This window comes from Falco biarmicus, chromosome 3, assembly GCF_023638135.1.
Source record: "Falco biarmicus isolate bFalBia1 chromosome 3, bFalBia1.pri, whole genome shotgun sequence".
NCBI lineage: Eukaryota > Metazoa > Chordata > Aves > Falconiformes > Falconidae > Falco > Falco biarmicus.
The window spans coordinates 25,987,044-26,008,598 of NC_079290.1; the positions used below are offsets into that span (position 1 = coordinate 25,987,044).

At 40.6% G+C, this 21,555-nt stretch overlaps 1 protein-coding gene across 5 annotated transcripts in view; it reads right to left on the bottom strand.

Annotated features, from left to right (window-relative positions):
- OXR1 (oxidation resistance 1) overlaps positions 1-21,555 on the bottom strand; it is a 290,302-nt gene that overhangs the window by 150,431 nt on the left and 118,316 nt on the right. For 3 of the 5 annotated variants that reach the window (XM_056331090.1, XM_056331088.1, XM_056331085.1), the window contains exon 1: positions 20,658-20,758. The exons of the other annotated variants lie outside the window; for them this stretch is intronic. In XM_056331090.1, the coding sequence (XP_056187065.1) occupies positions 20,658-20,743 (86 nt within the window). In that variant the 5' untranslated portion in view covers positions 20,744-20,758. Of the gene's footprint in view, positions 1-20,657; positions 20,759-21,555 lie in introns of those variants that run through there. 5 annotated transcript variants of the gene reach the window in all.

Sequence of the window (21,555 nt, forward strand, 5' to 3'; positions counted from 1 at the left end):
AGAAGGGCAGTCCTCACAAATGCTGCAGTCGCATTGCCACAGTACAAAAGAGATCATTTAAGCTTTATCCACAGAGTGGGTATCTTCTTAACCTTTCAGCTGCAGATGGGGGGGGCAGACACTGGCTGGAAGAGAAAACGGGAAGGTAGGAGAAGCCTAGCAGCACTCCCAGGCAGCCACCCATGCTTCCGCAGTGGCAGTAATGGCACTCAGCCTCTGCTGCTCGGCTGCAGCTCCTGCCCGGGTACGCTGCAAAGACACTCATCATCACTTACTCCTCTTTCCTTCTGCAGGTGGGACCTACAGGCAGTACACAGTGAGATTCAAGAAGACAACCTAAAACCATAATTCACTTTCATGCTGAAGTAAAGATACGTCCTCACCAACAGAAAAGGATGACCTTTCCCTAGAACCACCATTTAGATTTATGCCTGTGACAAGCAACAATCTTTTCCTATTATTTTTTTTCACTCACAATGACACAAAATAGAGTTGGACAAACATAGAAACACGAGCCTGTAGAACACAGCTTCCCTGCAAGGTTTTTCATTGTTATTTTTTTAATGAATACGCCCAGAGAGCAGGATTGCTATAAACACTGCAGCCACACCCACTGACGGACACTAGCAATCTATAGACATCACAGTAAATTACATTATTTAAAGAAGAATTCAATCAAAAAGCACTGTACTGTGGCTTTCCAAAGCACAGTGAGGCTTTTTTCCCCCTTAGTCCAAAACAAAGAGCAGCTCAAGGCTGGTCTGGCATTGCCAGGTTAAGATCCCCATGATCAGATATGAGCCTTGACAGGCAGCTGAACAGGGAAGGCACAGTAGACAAGGAGCTAGTGTCTGACTGTGAAAAAGAGAAGCCAAGGAGAGACTTAAACACAGTTGGAAGTGATCATAACCAGAGCCCAGAAGACAGATGAGGCCACAGTGTGTTAAATAAGGCAAGTGAGTTTGGAAACATTTATGTATTTAGCTTCCTAACTAGAGCTCAGCTTCTAGGCAAAACTGTTAAACAACCACCTGATCAGAATTTGTAAGAAAACACCATACAAGATAAAACATGGAAGCTGCATGTAGATGCATGCAATAAAATTCTCAAGATTTTCGAAATCCTACCATATAAATCAGAGGCTTTTCCTCTAAATGCAGAGCAAGAATCAGTAAATCACATTTTCTTTTCAGGAAGTATTGGCAGGATTTCAAGACGTATTTAACTAATCTCACAATGTGTGGTTTTTTTCCTTGGCTAATCTTCTATGAAAAGTAACTATTAGGAAATCAAAATATTATGGCTAAGCCGTGCTAACTGCTGTTAAGAACAGATAGGTAAAACCTCTCACTTGCACATGAAAAACATGAGGAAGCAGATGAATTTAGGGACATAAATAAACAGAAATAAATGAAGTGACTGGATTCTGTTCCCTGTGTGCATTTCAATAGCCCTTTGCATTTATCTATACTTAGTTCAGATGCCAGAAAATTTGGGCATAACTTCTTACCATACTAGTAGCCTGCAAAAAATACCTATTAAAACCTGTGTAAGTCTTTAGAGCAAACTCAAAGCAATTGAAAAAGGGAAAAGACAGTAGAGTTCCTCACTCTCCTGCCCATCCAAACTAAACACAGGCACTGCTTGGCATTTGCATTCACTGCGCACAGTTGGGTAAGGGCCGACAGGCACCCCGTGCTCCTGTCTTTTGCAGTGGTGCACAAATGGCTCTGGTCCAGCTCCATGTGCCAGGCAGGGTCCGCTCCTTGAAATTCTGGCAGCATAAATACCCGTGACTAGCTCCTTCAGCACAGACCTTGAAAGCTCCAGTGTTTCATGCAGTCAAGATTTCCACTTTCAGAATGGTTTAGGCTAAAAAAAAAATAACTTTCCACCAAAGTCAAAACCCAGAAATCATCAAGGAGTCAAGGGAAACTCTTTGCTTTCCAAATTTTGTCTAAAATAATACTTTCCTCTAGAAAAATGAAAGGGTTTGGTAAATGAAATCCAGACTGAGCTGACTTAGTTTGGCTGTAAGATTAATGTTTGCATTTTTACCGAAATATTTTAAGCAATGCAAAGATTCCGCTGGAGATACAAAAATCAGACAGAAAGCTTGTTCCCACTCTGCAGCAGGAATATTAATGACATAACACCAGTCCAGTGTCTGTCTTGGTACTGATCATTACAGTGACCTCCTGCAGATCCAGCCCCACAGCTCTTCCAACACAAGTGTGTCCACAAACAACGTGTTTAGAACATCGTAGTACTCATAATTCATGTAAACAAAATGCAGAGTTCCTTGACCATCCATTCCATTTATTCTGCAGTTTATACTGCAGAAAAAAATTGGTTTAGAATTCAGTAATTCATAAAAGTACACATATTCTGAGAATATAAAGCTTTTAATGTTAATACGCTAGAAATTATTCATTTACTCCTATAAAAAAGGGGGACATGTAACAGAAGTGAAGAAAGGGTAGACACAGTAATGTATGAGAACTGACCTCGTCATCTGTGCTGCAGCTACTGCGCTTCACCTTTAGAGAGAGCTGAGAAACTAAGATGTTATATAACTTAGTAAAAAGCTGATAGGGCCAGGCACATTTTGAATCCCACTGTGTGAAAATCAATTACAAGATGTGAAAAGGGAAGAAAAAAAACTCTTCAGGAACCAAAATCTCCATCCCATAATATATTGTTCTATATACATATATTGTTAAATAATAATGATCAATAAAGCTTTAAAGATAAAGACTGTGGGAGGGAAGTGGAAGGATAGTCAGAGCAGGGAAGGAACAGAAGAATCACAAGATGTTTCAGGATGCTGTTACGACGAAGTAAAAAGATAAATCATTTTGATGACATCATTTTGACTCTGTTTATGCTAAATTGTACATAGGTGAAATAATAGTGACTTACAACATGGAGCTTAATTGGAATGAGAAAGCCAAACGCTTCTTGTATATTTTTGTAGGAAAGTATACACCTTTTTAACTTGGAAACACAGCACAGTCCTACTTAGATCAGGCACACTTCTGTAAGGGAAAACAATGCCATAAAAAAAAAAGAAAGCTAACTTTGATTGGAGGCAGCTTAGGCCCAAAGATCTATTTTATTTTCCAATTGTCTCAGCAAGGAAAACCCAAAGAGACAACGATACTGGCTCATGAACCATAAAAGAATCTCTACAATCCACAAAAATTGAAACTCTGAACCTCCAGACCTGCTCTAACAGGTCCATTTCTTGTACTGAGGACCCAGGTTGCATCGGGTGCACCTCTTCTATGGTCTATTCCAGTTTAAATTCCTCCTAACACAAATAATTTCAACAGGGCAGGGAAGCACCAGCGAAAAACCTAAAATTGAGAGAGAGCCTGTGAAGCTGTAAGTTACAGACTTGAATCTGCTCAGATCAGCCATCTGTATTGCAAGAACTTTCAAGGAGGCACTTCTGTCTGGACTTGGATATCAAAAATCTGCCTGCATGCCTTTTCTGGGGGAGAAGGAGGATCTGCCCCTATGTAACGTGGCCAAGGTTAAATGCATCATTCACATCAAAACCTGATCTCTGGCTCCAGTGAATCACCAAACTACTCTATAAATGGGGAAACCACATCTCTTAACAGCACCTTTTAAAAGAAAGTACCAGACACTGTGTTTTTGTGTGTTGCTGCCCGTCCATTAAGCGGCTACTGAAGATGCCCTCCAGGCCAAGGTCTTCACACACGTAGGCAAAGAAATCCCTCTGGATCTAGTCCTGTGAGCAAAGGTGAGAGCTGCACAGCCGCATGGAGACAAAAGGCACCACTGCCCATACACGGAGAAGGAAAACTTTGCACTGAGGATAACGCCAAGAGTTACAACTCTTGCTTCATAATCAGCATCAGCAAACCAGAAGTATTTTGGTCAGCTAGTCTGTTACAAAATCAAGGCTGAGACTGCTGAGCACTGCAACCTGGAGACACAGGTACTTGCCCCAGCTGCGGAACACTGTCCAACATGAAATAAAGGGCAGTTTCATTTACCAATAATCTTTGTGTGATCAGATCAGCTGCCAGCTAAACCTGGAATCTGCTAAACTTACTTTCCCAAGAGTATTTTTTACTCCCAGCATTATATTTAATATATAACAAACACATGTTCACTGCATTTTGTCCAGCCCTTTCAGGATTTCCCAACACTCAAACAGCAGCAGCAGAATTTTGATGACTGGGAAACAACGGTAGTGCCATAACAGAAAATTATAATGCAGTAAATCACACTTCTGTTGGTTTCCTTCACTGTATTGAGAAAGATCAAACCAAAAGCATAATTCCAAATAGCTCTCACTGCCATCTGATGATATGGTTTCTTTCTTTACTTACTTCTTTTTAAGTAAAATACCTTTGCATTTCAAACCAGCCACGTTCACTGCACACTCCTGCCAAAGATGCCTTCCGGGTAGCAATTAAATGTATAAATGAGATCTTCAAGACATTAGAAGGCAAATTCAGTGTCTTTTTGAATGGCTGCAGGGAATGAGATAACACAAATCAATTTATGCCAGGACACACTTTTGCACGCATGCATTCAGCATGCATTGCATGACCCCTCGTAAGCCCGAGGGGCTTCTTTTTCCACAGTGTTTCCAGGCTTTTCAGAGAAGGGATTTTCAAAGATTCAAGATGACTTGAATTGTGACTGTACTGTGGATGAGATTGTCAGTCAGATGTTAAGATTTTAAACTTCTGACTGGTGGTAGATACTTGAGGCTGGGTTCCTAGGCAGCCACATTGGTCCAAAGAAGACTTGACTTCCTCCTCTCATTTTGTTCACTAGTCGTTAGTGGAGCTGGACCGACTGTCCTTTTACACTCATTCCCCCACTAAAACTTCAGGCTTCCAGACTGACAGAACATTACCCATATTGCCACCTTCTTACAGCTGATAACCTTGTTTATTCATCAGCACTTCAGTACACCATTCACACAGAGGAACAGGTTATTTAGTCACTCACCACTGCTCAGAGAAGAGTCACTGAAACAACTGTGTCTCACTGGGGGTGACTGCTAAAAATTCAAGGTGCTGCTTCCAGCTTTTGTCAGAGCACTGCAGAATTGCAAAAAACAGTTATGCATTTCATCATTTCCTCCTACCACTAAATGCCTAAAAAGTTTCAAAACAAAGACAATATGAACTCACTATAGCTCTTCTCATCTCCCTATTTTCAATACAAACCACCCACAATTCAGGATTTGAAATTAAGCTTGGCAGACAGTAAGCGCTGCCCTTCATCTGGCCAACAGAGTAAAACCACAGCAAGTCTCCTGCTTCCCATGCTCAGCTGCCTTCTGATTCCTCCTCCTCTTCCCATCAAGCAGACAGCACTACTCTGAAAAGCCCTCCTATCTTAATCTCCTTGTTTCTCCCTAATACTTCTGCATTCATATTGGTCCACTTCCTCTGTGATTACAGGACTAAAGGAGCACATAAGAAAAACTTAGATAAGAAAATTCACAGAACTGAGCTAAGCCACTTCAATACTAGATTTACATAGACTCTTCTCTGCGGGAGGGATTTTTTATATATTTTTTTTTTAAGGAGAAAAGATAGATGGAGAAATAATACAAGCAATCAGATTTTGGAAAGCTTCCAAGAGCGGGAATGTCAGAACTACTGCAGATGTAGCAGCCTGTGCATTTCAATCAGGAATACAAATAATACAAAATCAATTTAAACTGGCTGCACATAACACCCTGGTAAGAAATCACTTCCTCTTTGTTTCTTGGGCCTTCATCCTAGCAGCAGTTTGAAACTGTCACCCCTTAACAGAGGCCTTTGCTCAAGAGGGCAGGACTCTATCACGAAAGATGTGCCCAACAGAGCTGGGATGTCCTTGCCTTGTCATTTCAACTTCTCTACCTCTTGCTCCTGCAGACTTTGCTCTCACCCTGAAGGTCCATTCTGGGAGTCCCATGTCTTTTGCGCCCTCAGTTCCTCTCCTCTTTCTCCCCCCCCCTCCCTTTCTTCTTCCTTCTCTAAGGAAGGAATGAACTGCAGGACATGCATACATTTAGTTCCTCTCAAGATTTATAGGGCTTCTTTTTCCTCTAGGAGGGTTTTCCTGGTTGCACCCTTGATAGTCCATATTGAAGTACCCCAACCTGCATCCACTCTGTTCTGCTGGAGCAACAAAAGAGAGACAGGGTGCCATCAGCATGGAGGGCAATGCAGGACCCAACAAACAGATTAAATCTTTCTGGAGACTGAGGCGTTATACCCACACACGAAAAGTAAGAGATTATTGATGTCTGTGTACGCTCTAGTTTCTGGTGTATGACCACGTTATTCAGGCTACCTGAAAAATTAGGATAGAGAAAAACAAGTCTGTATGGGACAGACCTTGCACTGCCATTTTGAAAGACACAATTATACAGGGAAATCCCAAAAGTGAACAATCATTTTACAGCAACAGAACACAAAAGACACAATTAATAAGGCAATGCCTTCTCATTCCTCCCACTTCCCTCCCCAGATTTTCTGAGGGTGAAGCCAACAAGACAGCCCCAAGATCTCTGTGCTTGATGATGGACCAATGCCCAATAGAGTATCAGTCCTGCAAGCGTCCGACCACAGCCATAACCCTGGGCTCTCCGCATCCCCAAAGAGGTCAACACAGACACCTGAATGCATGTAGCATCTTACACGATCATTGCCTATTTGTGGTTTTTGTTGTTGTTTTGGGGTTTTTTTTCTTGCCCCACAAATGGCTTTAACACAAAAGGTACACACACACACACACACACACACGCCCGTTAATGTAAAAATATCCATGTGTCTTTATAAGCCAACTGGAATTCTTTTACCCATTAGCCTGCTTATAAGAAAATGAAAAAGCTTTAATGCCAAAGCATAAACTTAGAAGCACCTTTGTCAGTCAGGAGGCTGTCACCTGTCAAAGCGAAAAGCCCACTCCATTAAAAAATTGTGAGTACTTTCAGATCCCATATACTGAAAGGAAAAGCTGTTATAACATAACCTTGTACTCAGCAAAACAAGGCCTGCATTAAGGAATGACAGCAGCTTTCAAAAACAATTTCTCCTCAGAGCCACTCTAATACCAGGAACCCTCGGCAAAAGCAATCTGTTTTCTAAGTGACTTTCTCAGCGACCACTTGCCATGGCACTGACATCAGCCACCTCTCAGGTCAGTGCCTATCTCTCGTAACGGGACTATCTCTTGTCACTCCACAGTTATCGGTGCCCTTAAAACTGACAAAATCAGGAGAGTGTCTAATAGGTGCTATCATCTAAAATGCCTGCTTGCTATAAAACTGTGTTTTAGGAACGGGAATCAATTCAACTCTGAAATTAATAAAAGAGAAGGCTGAACATTTCCTCCTCCAGGCGCAAGTCTCTTAACCTTCCCCTACCCTGTGAACCGAGACTGTCAAAGAGGTCATGTTGCCACTGCCATAGCCAGCTCCCTTCATCAAAGCTATTAAGCTTGTCAAGGAACTACATCCAGGGTTTGGTTTTGTTTGCTTTTACCCCTAGATACTCTGTGAAGGAGGAACACCTTAAGTAACTGTTTTTCTCTACCTCTCATCCCATCTTCTGTCCCTCCTACCAAGCAAGACACATGAGATAGTCTGGAATGACAACTCTTGGAGTCAGCTGCCTTCCCTCACCACAAGCCACCTTGTTTCTACTTCAGTGACTCATCCAGGGCAATCACATAAATAGGAATTCTCCAGCTTTTCTACAAGTCACATTTTATTTTTCAAGTTCTTCATTTTCATCAGCAGTTGTTGAGTGTGTTAGCTAGCTCTCAGAGCCAGCTTGACACATGAGATGTGAGATGATAGTGAACCACAAAACTTATCAGGGATAACAGGCTTGTGAAACTGCAGTTTGAAAGAAATCTTGCAAGAGATTACTGCCTTATAAACCCCATGAATCACACTGCAGTTTTAGAGAACAAGAGGGGTTTAATCCTGTTGGAATCTGGGGAACAGCAATATGTCTCTTTTTCTGATCATAGGTAGGTTTGAAACACTGAAGGTCAATTTTGAAAGGAGGCATACATCCCTGATTTCCCAGAAGAAAAGCAGTTTGAGAAATAAACAACTTCTTGCATTGACATTAACAATAAATAGCACAGGAAAGCAAAGCAATACCAGGGCTGTTGGTGAGCATCTCTGAAGTTCAGAAAGCAGGTGGCTAAGAGTGACATTTGGAAACAGATAGGCAATTTATTCCCATTTAGCTGTCATTTGAAAGGAAGAGGGAATATAAAAGCATGAACTAATTTGGTTATTTACCCCATAAAATGATGTATCATTGACAACACCTAAACTTGTTATGTTTAACGTAATGTAAGAGTGATCCATCCTTGTGACAACTGTCTTTTAAAACAAAGCTTTTTTTAAAAAAATAATAGGGCATTTATGTTTCTATTTGATTCCCAGCTCCTGTAATAAAATTAATGTTCCAAAGGTCATAACAGTAAAATTCAGCAATGATTTTAATCATTTTGGCCTCTTACCTGCATTTTGAAATAAAGGTTTCAGCTGGGAACAGTCTGACTCCTAGTCTAAATTTTCCTTCTAGAAATGGCATCTAAGGAACATATATTTCAACAGAGTTTTAAAAGGTGGAATGTAAATTTAGGAACTGATATCACTGATGACCTCAGGTTTCACCATTTTCCTTTACTAAAACAGCACTGATCATTAAGTTCACCTTCAAAACAAACCAGAACATGTTTTGCAGCTCATGGTGTTAACATCTATGCTATTATAAAAGATTATTAATGCAGCTTTGCTCTTCTCTAATGGTTTCTTTCTTCCTGTCCTTTCAAGGAGAATACATGAACAGTCTTAAAACTAATAGAGGCCCTGTCTGTTGCTTTTCTTCACTTCCACCTCAAAATCTATCAGATCAAATTTCTCCATCTTGCAATTTAGGGAACAGAAGTGCATCATTAGAAAGGCTCATTTCCTAAAGTAAGCTGGTTGCTAACATCCTTCTTGGCATTACACAAAGGACTTTACAATAAAAGTACCCCAATAAAAAATAGTTTTAAAAAAATAATCAGACCACTCATGCTATAATATTTTCAGCTTGGTGTTTTCTAAGAAGCTATATGTACAGCACTGCCTGCAAACCCAATACTAAACTGATTGGTGTCCTCTCTAGAAAAAATGTCTCATTGCAATTTCTCTTGTTGCCTCATAATGTAAATGGTACAGGAAGGTATGGACATTAAACTACCTGGTCATAACTGAAAGGATGTATCCAGGCTGAAATTAATGTCTAGAAATGTGGAGCAGAAGAATTTCCATTCTCAGTAAAATTTACTGATGATTGCAGACACACCAGCAAACTGATACAGCAATCACCTCTCTCCAGTAATTTAGGAAGTGCTTAAACTCAGCTTTCCCCTAGGGAATTTTTTGCATCACTGGTCAGAACCCTCCCAGCTGAAAACCTACAGGCTCACTTCCCCATGCCTGCACTAATCCTTCACATCTCCCTACTCCCCTACCACCCACGAAGTGGGTGGAACACCTTTCTCTGAAACATGCAGAGCTCATTGTGCTCAGTTCCAGGTGTTCCAGCTCCAGGAACTTGTGTGCTAGGAAATTAGATAGCATTTTAAAAGTTAAGAAGCAAATAAGAGAAAAAGAGATGTGCTGTGATATTTGTAGCATGGCCACTCCAATTAATTTTGTTTTAGCAACAGTTTTTGCAACAACCTATCAGGATGCCAAGCAATAAAATGGAATTGTTATTTCAGACCATCAATTGCACTGTGCACAGTGAAAAAAACATATTCCTATTTAGAGGAACATCCCGATGTTCAAAGGCACTGAACAGCCAGAAACACCTATTGAAATTAGAGCTAGTCAGTGCTCAGAAGCAAAGCTAAGTAATATTTAACATCAAATTTTTGCATTGAACGAGGCATCTAATTTCAGCATCCAAGATGTTTAATACAGTATTAACCTCCAAACTCTGGGATTTAAGTTCGGTTTGTTCATAGTGTGATGTTCATAGAGTGACTTCACCCCCATCTTTACCAGGCAGTTTTTCACACCACCATCTGCACGGTGCAGCATGCTGGGCAGGCTTCTGGGCTAATGCAGCAGGGCTCCTGAAAATCAGAAATGAAACCAGGCAGAGCACAGGAGCGTTCTGTGCAAAAACCTTCCCGTACTGTACACTCATTGCATCTGCCAGTGCCATTCATCTTCCACAATCATAACCACCATCAAATACAATGGGAGAAAACTAAGGACAAAACAGAAGCCACCAGCCAAGCAAGGTGAAGGCAGCTAACTGGGACACTGAGCAGTTCTGAACAGGGACACCCACAGCGATTACCATAAATACTTATGGTCTCTCTCTGTCTGAAGCCTAATGGCTGATATGACCGATGAATATTCATTGCCATAAATCTGTAACATTAAATAAGGACTCCTGGCCATGGAATGTGTGGTCTTCTCTAATTAACAGAAATGGAGCTGGCATCCACCTCCAGTTGCTTCATCACAACTCACTTCTTTGTTAACTAGAAGCGGTATCTGCATGTGCCAGAGGAACTGTTACCTGTATCCCTGCTTCCAGCTCCCCAGAACACCCACCTCAGAAAGGACAAGTAGGAATCAGCCAAAAGGACAATATGCATGGGAGCATGGAGGAGGATTCAGGCACTATGCAATCTCCGGAGCTTCCACCACTGCTCCAGAGGAAAGGCAGGAGTGACACCCTACTAACACTGCAACCTCAAAAGCCTCTAGGAAGAGAGTAAATATCATACAGCTCCTCCTGCCAGTATATCTGACCGTTCATTCCTTTGAGTGGACAGGGATACCACTGAAGTATACACATCCTTCTACCTCTGATGGTCAACATACATCTATTAAGTATATAGCTGCTCTCCTCACATGTTCAGTACTTATGCATCCTCCTGTGCCTTGCAGAACAAGGATTCTAGATTAAGAAAGCCCAGCTTGCAGTGGTTAAGGTTTAAATATACCTCAAGTCATGTACCTCAGTTGAAACATTTTCCAAACCCTTACTGCAGAGGAAAAATGTAAAAAAAAGCACCACTACTTTTAATGCCAACTTTTTATTTCTTTTTCTGAAGATGACTGCAAAAGAGTAAGTCCTAAATTATAGCAGCCATCTCCCATCTTAAGCTGTTTAAGAAACCATGACTTGTAGCAAATGCAGAAAGGTGCTAGGAAAATCCAGAAACTAAGGTCCTGATGTGGCAAAAAAAGTGTAAGCGTGCTCGCGAACTCATTAGGGGTTCCTTGGTGCAAGTAAGGGATGATGACACAAAGACCACTTTCCCTCCATTCAGGACACAATCTGGTTTAACCTAACATACATTAAGGTCAAATGTTTCTACCAGTGTAAAAAGAAGCGGAACCATTTTCCTGATCCAGGACTATACTCGTGAGGCTGGAACCCAGACTTGCATTTCTGTAAGCACATGAAAAAACAGCAGGTGCGAGCAGAGACTGTGGCACATTTCCACTGGTGCCTTAATATGTTCTGACCAAGGCTGGACTCTACAGGCACACAGAAATGTCCATCGGAACCTCACTACTCCACTCTGCCAGGAATACAAGAACTTATACATAACTGGAGGCAAATTTATCAACTTCAAGATCTGAAGCCCTACCTGAGCCCTACTGCAACTGGTTTAACATCTATTCACTGTATTGCCTACTGAGGAGAATGAGAATCCAGACAGCAGGTTCCTGGTACTGTACAGTAGAGTACAGTAGATACAGGTAGGGCTATGCCAGAGTAATAAAGCTTGGCCATAGGTAGGAATGTTAATGTTTAACTTTGTAAAACTAAAATAAATATTTTGTCAGCCTCTCATTGAATCTTGCTTAAAGAACTGTTTATAACTCCATGTATCTACTGCTCATAAATCTTCCATAGTGAAGAAAAGCAGGGCAAGTAATAAAATACCTGCCTTTGTAAACAGAGGGATAAAATGAAATACTAGCTGAGGAAAGCTCTGAACAACTGGGAGTTATTTATTTATTCACCACTCTGTAATATGTGGAGGGTGATGTGGCCATTCATTCTGCGGCACCACCAGGTATACTGTGTTCTGCGCTAGCTAGGCATGCTTTTTGGAAGAACTCTAACAGTTCTAAATTTAAATCTAACATTTGCATAGCAAGGACACATCTGTCTGCAATGGGCAAACTTTGGATTTTCTTTAGGCTAATTGATCCACTCTGCCCTCCTGCACACTCTTGCAGGTCAGTTAGTTGACAGAAGATACACCTTTGGTGAAGAATATTATATGACACATACTGTCAATTCTCAAAACAGTTAATACTATGCCTTTACAACATGGGAATATATGACTTCTATACCCCCTGTAAGCATGGTCAGAAGCTATATGCACTTGAATGTAAAGTTATGTGAAATTTATCCTTTTTATCTCACATTTTCCATGGGGTTTTCCACTCATTTTTTTTTTTCCTTGCTTCTTCGTTTTAAAGTTCCTCTTGATTTTTTCTACAATTTTAAGTGATCACAACTGTTGTACTGGCCCTCAAAAGAATAATGCGTTTTGGCTCCTATGCAGTATCACTTTCTTTAGCCTCTGTCTTTCTTATTCCTATATGTCCTACATCTTACTTCTTTATATCTTTTTTCTTTGTTCTTCCCATTTTTGTGTCTCATTTATTTTATCACAATATTTCTCTTTCCATTTTCATTTTTCACCAGACTATGAAAAAAAGTTTGCAAGAACTTTAGTTTTACAATGTACTAATGCTATTTTAGGGATGCTTTAGAAAAAACTCTGAACTGATGAAATTTTTTGTAAACCTCTGTTCTCTCTGCAGGAACATTTTTATGTCCTGTCATTATAATGTTGCATAATCAGCAGCCAGAGAACATCACGTGGACATGGATGAATTCTGCCTGCAGCGGTGGGCTGCACGGAGGGCTCAGACTGACGTTACAGCACTTGTCACATGTCTCTTCTATCCAACAATCTGGAAGAACCTTGCAGGAATTCACTTTCCCACAGAAACAGGGTATCATTAATGTCAGAACAGGAACATTTCTTAAAGAAAAATCTGGAGAAGGTTCAGATAAAAGAAAGGGCAACAGTTTATAATACATCCAGATGAAGACATTTTTCTCCTCATTCTGCTGCATTACCATAGCAAAGCCTTCCTCCCCGTGGCACGTATTGACAGCTTGCCTCCCAATTTACTCCATGCCAAATGAACAAGTAAGACAAATCAGAACTGGACCTGGCAGCTTGTTAGAGTAGCACCCAAGCAGTAGCTTAAAATGTCAGCTATATTCAGCAGTGGAGGGAGCAGTGGCTTTCCACAGAAACAACTCTGTTGGAAAAGATTAAAGGAAACCTAACAGAACAGCAAGGAAGATCTTGGTCTACAGTCTAATTGGCTTAATTACACTACTGTAGGCTGCTTTACCCTTCTGACCTGCAGATGATCATACATATAAGAAATACGCCATAGCCCATCATGGTCTTCAACGCATCACAGCATAACTGTTCTTCCTTCACTACTGAATGGGACAAGACCCATAATGTAGGTTGGTAACGAGATGGTACAATACATGCTCCTTTACCTGCTGCTCAACCAGTAGCATCCAGGGCTGTCTCCACTAACAGCGTGCACCTTCCATGAACCCTTGAGAGGCATCATTTCTTCTGATGCCCAAAAGAAATGTATCTTCTAAGTTCAAATTACTTAAGAGAGACATCTGTATTACACAAAAAGGTCTGGATTCATCCTGCCTAACTGAAAATGGAAATGTCATCCCACAGACCTCACATTTATGAAGAACAGAGACATCTCCGGATTGCAATTCAGATCTTAGAAGAGCTGAATCACTCCCTGGAGATTATTCTTTCTCTCCCAAGGACTATAAAAGGAACCTAGGGCAACTCAGCACAGAGTTACACAGGATGGACTTCAGTGTGACTGCTTACAGTAATAACAAGTGACCATATCTAAATCCATCAAGTCTTACGAACTCCCTTCTTGAGAAATACATAACAATGAAAAACAGAGGCAGGTAGTCTTACATATAGGTTCTTCATTGCTAACGAAAAAAAAAAAAAGTTATGTTTTAAAAGAATTGCTTAATATTCTTTCTCTTCCTTTTGTAGCTTAAACAAAAATATAAAGCTATACATTACTGTGGCAAACACAGTAATACAGGACAAAAGAGAGAACACATTTAAATGTAGGAAAAAGCAAAAACCATTACGGAAAATAACTGAACAGTTATAATTAATTCACACAAGGCCTTAAAAACAGATACTGATTCAACTAATACATAACATTCTCAGAAAAAAGGCAAAGCAATGGTTACATGCCATTGTCCAAGCTACAGCTCGTTGGAATGTTTTTTGATAGAACTGGAAGACTTCTGCTCATATTCTTCCTAAAGTCTCCTTAATCCCCAACAGACCCTCCAAACCCTACCTGAGGTCCAGTACTTAGAAGGTGCAATGTGAAATTCCCTCTCAGAAAAGTCTTGCCTCCTTTCCATAAACAACCAAGCTTAAAAGTGCATTTAAAAGCATTCCAGAATAATCTCTACTGAATGTATGACAATTCAAAGCCAGTTTATCTGTTTCTCTCCATTTCAGCGGATCAGGACTGTATGGCTTATCTTATGTTCAGAACGTGGGAAAAATACGTAGCTATATTAATAAAATTATAATCCTAACAGCACTGAACACAACTTTTTCAGTTCTTCATTTTTTATAGGATGATTACTTATGGTAGAGTAAGAAGTCAAGATACTGTGTTCCTCCCTTTCTAACAAATACAGTATTTTTTGCCTTTACCCATCCCCTCCGAAAGATAACTCCTCTGGATTTTTGTTCTTTTACAGTTAGGGCAAGACAAATTAATTATTTTCAAATTTTCTTCCACAACCCCAAAATCTGGTGGTTGTCACATATAAGAGATGAGTCAATGAAAAAGACTGTATTCATCCGACAGTTTGTCACTGGAGCAGAAACTCACAAGAGCTATACAGCTGACAGAAACTAGGCATTAAGAGTCTAGTGACAGTCAGAAATTATTGGGAAAACCTGAACTTCTTATTTTTACAAGTTAATAACAAATACTTCCTGTTTTCTTTAACTACGACCACAGTGCCAGATTTTCTTTTGCTATATGTATTATTTTCATCAATTCTAATGAAAACCACAGTAAGTACTGCAGTAAAGTGATTAGCCTTGGAGAAAACATCCCGTTTTAGAAAAAGCCACAGTAATTTTGATTTCAGTGGAAATTGTTCTATAGCTTCCTTCCATCTCTCGAGGGACTCTGAGAACTCTGAACACTGAAAAGGCTATAAATATCAATTAGATATGCATATTTAGACTTTTCTGCACCTAATATGAAGTAAGCAATGGACTGCTTTAAAACACAATATGGCTTTCCATTCGCAAACAGGGACACAAAGCAAGACTCCATTCCAGAGATGTACCATAAAGGCAACACATGATGGGGCATATTCTTAGAACTGAACAAACTTTTTGTCTTCTGGCTACTTTTTAGAGATACTGGATAGAAAAAACAAACAATAAAGAACCTTCATTTTAATCAGCTTCTATTAACTCTCCAGACTTCATATCTTGAGAGTTAAAGTCAAATTAAAGTAGGTTTTACCTCCTCCCAATAAAAACATGCAACAAATAGGCTTATTCTGGTAGCTCTGCATTTCAAGATTTAGCAGCTTTGGCACGTACAGCATTTTATACTCTCCACAACACATCTTGGCTCATCCAGAAGCCATCATACCAGTTTAAGAGTAACTTGAAACATATGGCTACTCTGAGATGAAAATAAGTGTAGTATTTTGGTTTTCTTGTTACTTCGTTCCTGGGAATACAGCATTCACTGTGTAATCCCACGGTGGCAATATTGCACACTACAGCACTATTTAATCTGAAAAATTATTTCCTGTTTTGTGTAATTACTAAGTTTTTTCTGCTGCCTTCATCCTGGATCCTTTAGGGCTAGGGCTGAACAAGAAGCTGCTGGGATGAGCAAGAGAGGCAGATGACACCCTCAGCTTAATGCATTTGACACAGGAAAATTCATCATTGCTGAAATAACTTCCCTCCTTCGAAATCCTATTAGACTTCTTGTCACAATTCACATACCCTTGACAGGTCTAACTGTGAGCGACGGTCAAAATTAGACCCAAACTTTAAATAAATTCTGCATCAGAAAAAAGGGCTACCTGCACAGACACCATTGGCAATTGAAGGTGACAAATTAACTCCACAAGAAGAAGTAGCTTGATGTCAGAATCTTACCACTGTAAAAATAATCATCACAGTTTTGCTTTTCAACAGAAAAATGCCCATTTCCACGCCCATTCCTTGTCAAGATAGATTTTATATTTTAAAAAATCATATAAATTTCAACACAAACTTTTTAATTCTGTGACGTTCATGTTAGGTATTTCCTTTTCCAGTCAGTACCACATTTTCTTTTACTAAGAGCAAAAGGGGACAAGTCGATTTCAAATGGAGCATCACTGGAAAAAAAGTATTTTGGGTGTCAAAGGTATAGTGAGGCACCAACACATGCTGGTATGTTGCATCAGTAAATTATTTTTATTACATTTAAAATACTTGGAAACAGTAAAAAATACTTAGCAAGGAAACACATATTAATTTCAGGTATTACAGAGTTTCTAGAAGGTGCAAGGAAGATTGATGTGGAAAAATCCACTGATAATTGACTCTTTTTAAAGGCAGTCAGTAACAAATACTGGGAAAGCACGTGTGAAGAACTGCAGAGATACAGATTGCTGTGGAGGTTGATCCCAGCTGGAGCCAAGCACCCAACCAGCTGCTTGCTCCCTCCGTCCCCAACAGGACATGATAGAAAAGAGGAAGAATGAAAATGAGAAAACTTGCCAGTAGAAATAAAGACAGGGAAATCCTTTACCAAGTACTGCTGCAGGCAAAACAGCTTCAATTTGGGGACACTTAATTTATTGTCATTTAGCTTAACTATTTAAGTAATGATTAACATACTGGGAAATCAGCAAAAATGACAAATAATTATACACTCAGGAAAAAAACCCAAACAAACACATCTCTCTCTCTCTTCCCAGCCTCAACTTATTCCAGACGCCTCTCCTTCCCCCTTCCTGGTCTCCACTCCCCTGATTATCACCACAGGTCATACTCAGCCCCTTAGGTAAGGTGACAGGTGGTGCAGGAAGGGTCGGAGCATAGCGGTTTGTCTCAGCCATGCTCTGCTTCCTATTCTCTTCCACCGCTCCTTCCTTCTTGTTTTAGGCTTCTGCTCCAGCACAGATCCTCCATGGGCCACAGGCCCTTTGGCGGTGCACCTGCTCCAGCACGCGCTCATCTCTGGGCCGCAGCCCCTTTGCTGTGGAGCACCTCCTTCTCCTCTGGCCTTGTTCTTCCCTCTGGTTCCTCTGTATTCCTTCTCTCGTTATTTTTGCCCTTTCTCAAACAGGTTTTGCTGTTGGCTCATGGGCTCAGCTGTGTCCTGCAGTGGGTTCGCTGTGGAACTGGCTGGGACCTGCTGTGCTGAACACAGGGCAGCTCCTGGCCCCTTGTCACAGAGCCAAAGCCCCCCTCTACCAAAACTTTGGCATGGTCACTATACAACTGCCAAGTGTAAGAAACAGACTAATGGTTTTAAACATTTGGAATAAGGCTGTTGTAATTTTAAGTAGGAAGAATGGAGTGTAGTTTTAATATACATGCTGCACTGTCAACAATGTGAAATATTTAACTTAGCAAAAGCAGTGCAAAAGAAAGATCTTACAAGATGTAATAAAAATAATTAAATGGGAAAAGATTAAAATGCATTTCCTAAGATTTCTCAAATTAAGCACTGATGCAAGACATCCCCAAAGCTGCAGCTTGGCACAACATTATTCTCCACAACTTACTGTCAGTGGCTACACATCCACTCTTTTCAAAAAGAGCAGAACTGGATCTTCAGTATTTAAAGAAAGGCAGTGGTGGAAAGTTTGCACTGGCAGTGTCACATCCTTTAAAAATAGTCACAAAATTCAGCATCCAATGGACTCGAGAATATGTGCACAAAAAAGAAGTTATTTATCTGCAACCAACTGCTCACGACTGGAGTAGTGGATTTCTCAGAAAGCATTGATTAATATAGAATCGCTTATTATATTGACATTTAACAGGAGAAAGATCAGTATTTTTTCCCTGAAGATACGGTTTCTAAAAGTTTTTCCAGTTTAGATTTCTACTGATAAAATTTGTTCAAAAAGAGAGATGTTACACCATTTGTTATTCCATCATTAAAACCTTCCTACATAGTGCTATTTCTTAGCTTTATCTTTATAGTTATTTTGTTTAATACATAGTTAATAGCAGAAGAATATATCTGGACACATGTAGTTTATGGTTTTGGTCACCTGTTTCTCAGGATCTGTTTAGGATAATTGTAAAGTTTTGAGAAACGGGTTCTAAAAAAAAAAAAAGTTTTCCCAGTCAGGTCTTCTTTTGCGCCTCCCTATTCCAATTTTATCTTCCAGCTTCCAATTACTATGCTCACCTAGAAGGGGAGGGAAAAGTCCAACAAAGCTTCTGTTATGCAAGTCTCGGCACATCATGGTGTACTCAAACGGGCTGAAGTGGCCACAGACCTCCAGGCTCCCTGGGGTAGGTCTTTCAGGCAGCTTATTTTACTGGCTTCTTGCGGAGTTCAAAGCCCGTATGAGTTACTGCTGCACACAGCATTTGTATACAGCACTTCACGGTGTTTTGGAGAAGATCAAAGGATGGCAAAACGCACTGATTTTTAAACTCTTCCTGATATTTATTGCAAGTGAAACAAAGAATGATTGTGGGAAACTTTTCCTGCAATAACCTAATCATCCAATAATGTGATACAGCGAAGCTGTATTCTGTTTGACAGTACTTGAAATGAGTTACCAAAGGCATGAAAGCAAATGTTAAAACATGCCAAAGTATTGTTTGAAAATGGCAACAGAAGAGTTCAGAACTAGAGCTACTTTAGCAATAAAGCAAACTCCAGAGAATTTCAGTGGTCAAGTGATTTTCATTCTTACAAACTTGCAAATAGTTTCTCCCATAGAACCAGTCTTAATAACATACCTGCTGCTTATCTTTCCCACACACACCTGTATCTAACAATCTCAAACCTGAAGTAGATGCTGATAACACTCTATTGCAGAACATAAATCTTTAACACACTTCAGATACCAATCCAGGATGCTCTTGGGCCCAGTAAATCCCTACACCCATAGTGTGCTTCAACAGTGCACGGTTTTCTACACAGTTTCCCAAAGGCCAGAGTGCCTCAGGCCAGCTGCAGGAGAGGAGATAGACACGGATCCACCACCACTTGGCATTGCACATCCAACTGGACAACTCAGGCAAGGCCTTTCAAGGACTTTCAAACTAACAGAGGTTTAAGTTCTGATCAGAGACATACTGGGGATATGCTGGCAGGCTACAACGTACATTACAGCATGTTCTTAGTTCTTTGTTGCTCAGCATCAGTGGCTCCTCCTCTGCCTGGCTCGGCTAATAACACGGTACCAAACATACTTATAAAATCCTGCAGCACAGCTGGACTGAGAAGTATGTTTAAGAACAATGATCTGATCCCAATTTCTCACCACATTCAGCAGTAGGCTCCTGGAGTTTCTTTCATCATCTACTGTCAGTGACTTCAAAACTAAAGAGCTGCTGATATAAATATATGCCTTACACGCAGAGTTACAACTTCAAGAACAAGTGGCATCACTGCTTGTTCTGGATAGGAGAATAACACCATGACAGCACAACAGTGCTGACCAACCTCAACCGCAGACACACAAACAAGGCTGTTGCCTTGGTTTAACCCCAGTCGGTAACCAATCCCCACGCAGCCGCTCGCTCACTGCCCCTCACCCAGAGGGATGGGGAGGAGAATCAGAAAGGAATGTAAAACTCAGGGGTTGGGAGAAGAACAATTTAATAACCGAAATAAAACTTTAAAAAAACCCCACATTAATAACAGTCCTAATGAAAGTGAGGGAGAAGGGGGGAGAAATGAAATCCAAAGGGAAGAGAGAAAAGAAAACAAGTGATGCACAATACAATTGCTCACCACCCACTAACCGATGCCCAGCTAGCTCCCGAGCAACGATCCACAGGCCCCGGCCAACCCACCCCACTCTCCCTAGTTCATATACCGAGCATGGCATCCCATGGTATGGAATACCTCTTTGGCTAGTTCAGGTCAGCTGGCCTGGCTGTGTCCCCTCCCAATTTTTTGTGCACCCCCAGCCCTCTTGCTGGCAAGGACTGAGGAACTGAAAAGTCCCTGACTTAGTATAAACATGAGGGAACAACAACTGAAACCATCAGTGTGCTATCAACATTGCTCTCACACCACATCCAAAACACAGCACTGCACCAGCTACTGAGAGGAAAATTAACTCTATCCCAGCTGAAACCAGGACTGCTATAAAACTTGCACAGTGACAAACATATGTGTCCAGAAAGCTCAGTGATACATTATGCCAGCCAGGACCAGGTAGATCTGCAAAATTCCAACTTTTTTCCATCAGTGACAGGAAGGTTTAAGGACTTACCTCCAAGATAAATCCTCCTTCTTACCTTTCCTCTGCCGGGAGGTCAGCTCTACCACAAGTTCCAGCTGGGAATGCAGCAAGGCCATCAGCTCCTTCCTAAGGGCTTTATCAAGTAATGAGCCCAGCCCTACTTATTCCAGATACGTGGCATCTTTGTTACAACAATCAGTTCACACATAGATGTGCTTAAAACACCAGAGAACATAAAATGCATCCAAGGCGCATACATACGCAAGCTTGGCTTTGCTGAGGTAGAGGATGACAGCATAAATCTAAAAACATTTTCAGCTTCTCTTTGAAGAGAAACTTCCTTTCCTGGCTAGCGCTATTTGTTCAGTGCAGAAGAGTCACTGAGTTTAAAAGCAGGATGACTCATACTTGTTTAGAGGTTTATAAATTACCTGCAGTTAAGGAAGATGTTAGGAAAAAATGTCAGGAAGGTTTAAATACTGTTCTTTGAAGGTGCAGGGAAGTGATAGCTAATGTATTAACTTCTGAGAGCAGCTAGTTGAGCATTAAAATCAAAGTGACTTGGCTTTTCCCTTCATCATTTTATCAATGTACACCACTTGCTAACAAAGACCTTTTAAATATAAAGCAGATAGTTTTATAAAGAAACGTGGACTGTTCAAACAAATAGAAAACCTGATCTGGTTTGTCTTGACATTACACTTGCAAAAATGGCACCTCAAGCACTGCCATTTTAGAGCAAAGACACAACTATGGCTGACAGGACTATGGGATTGACAAAATTATGCCCAAATTACCCAGAGGAAGGTTGTTTCTTAGTCCCCTCAGCATAATTAGAGGAGCACAATTTATCTACCACGCACAGTGATACATTCATTAATGTCTTTGGTTCCTCTACTTAACTTGCTTGGGTACCAAGAGCAGAAGA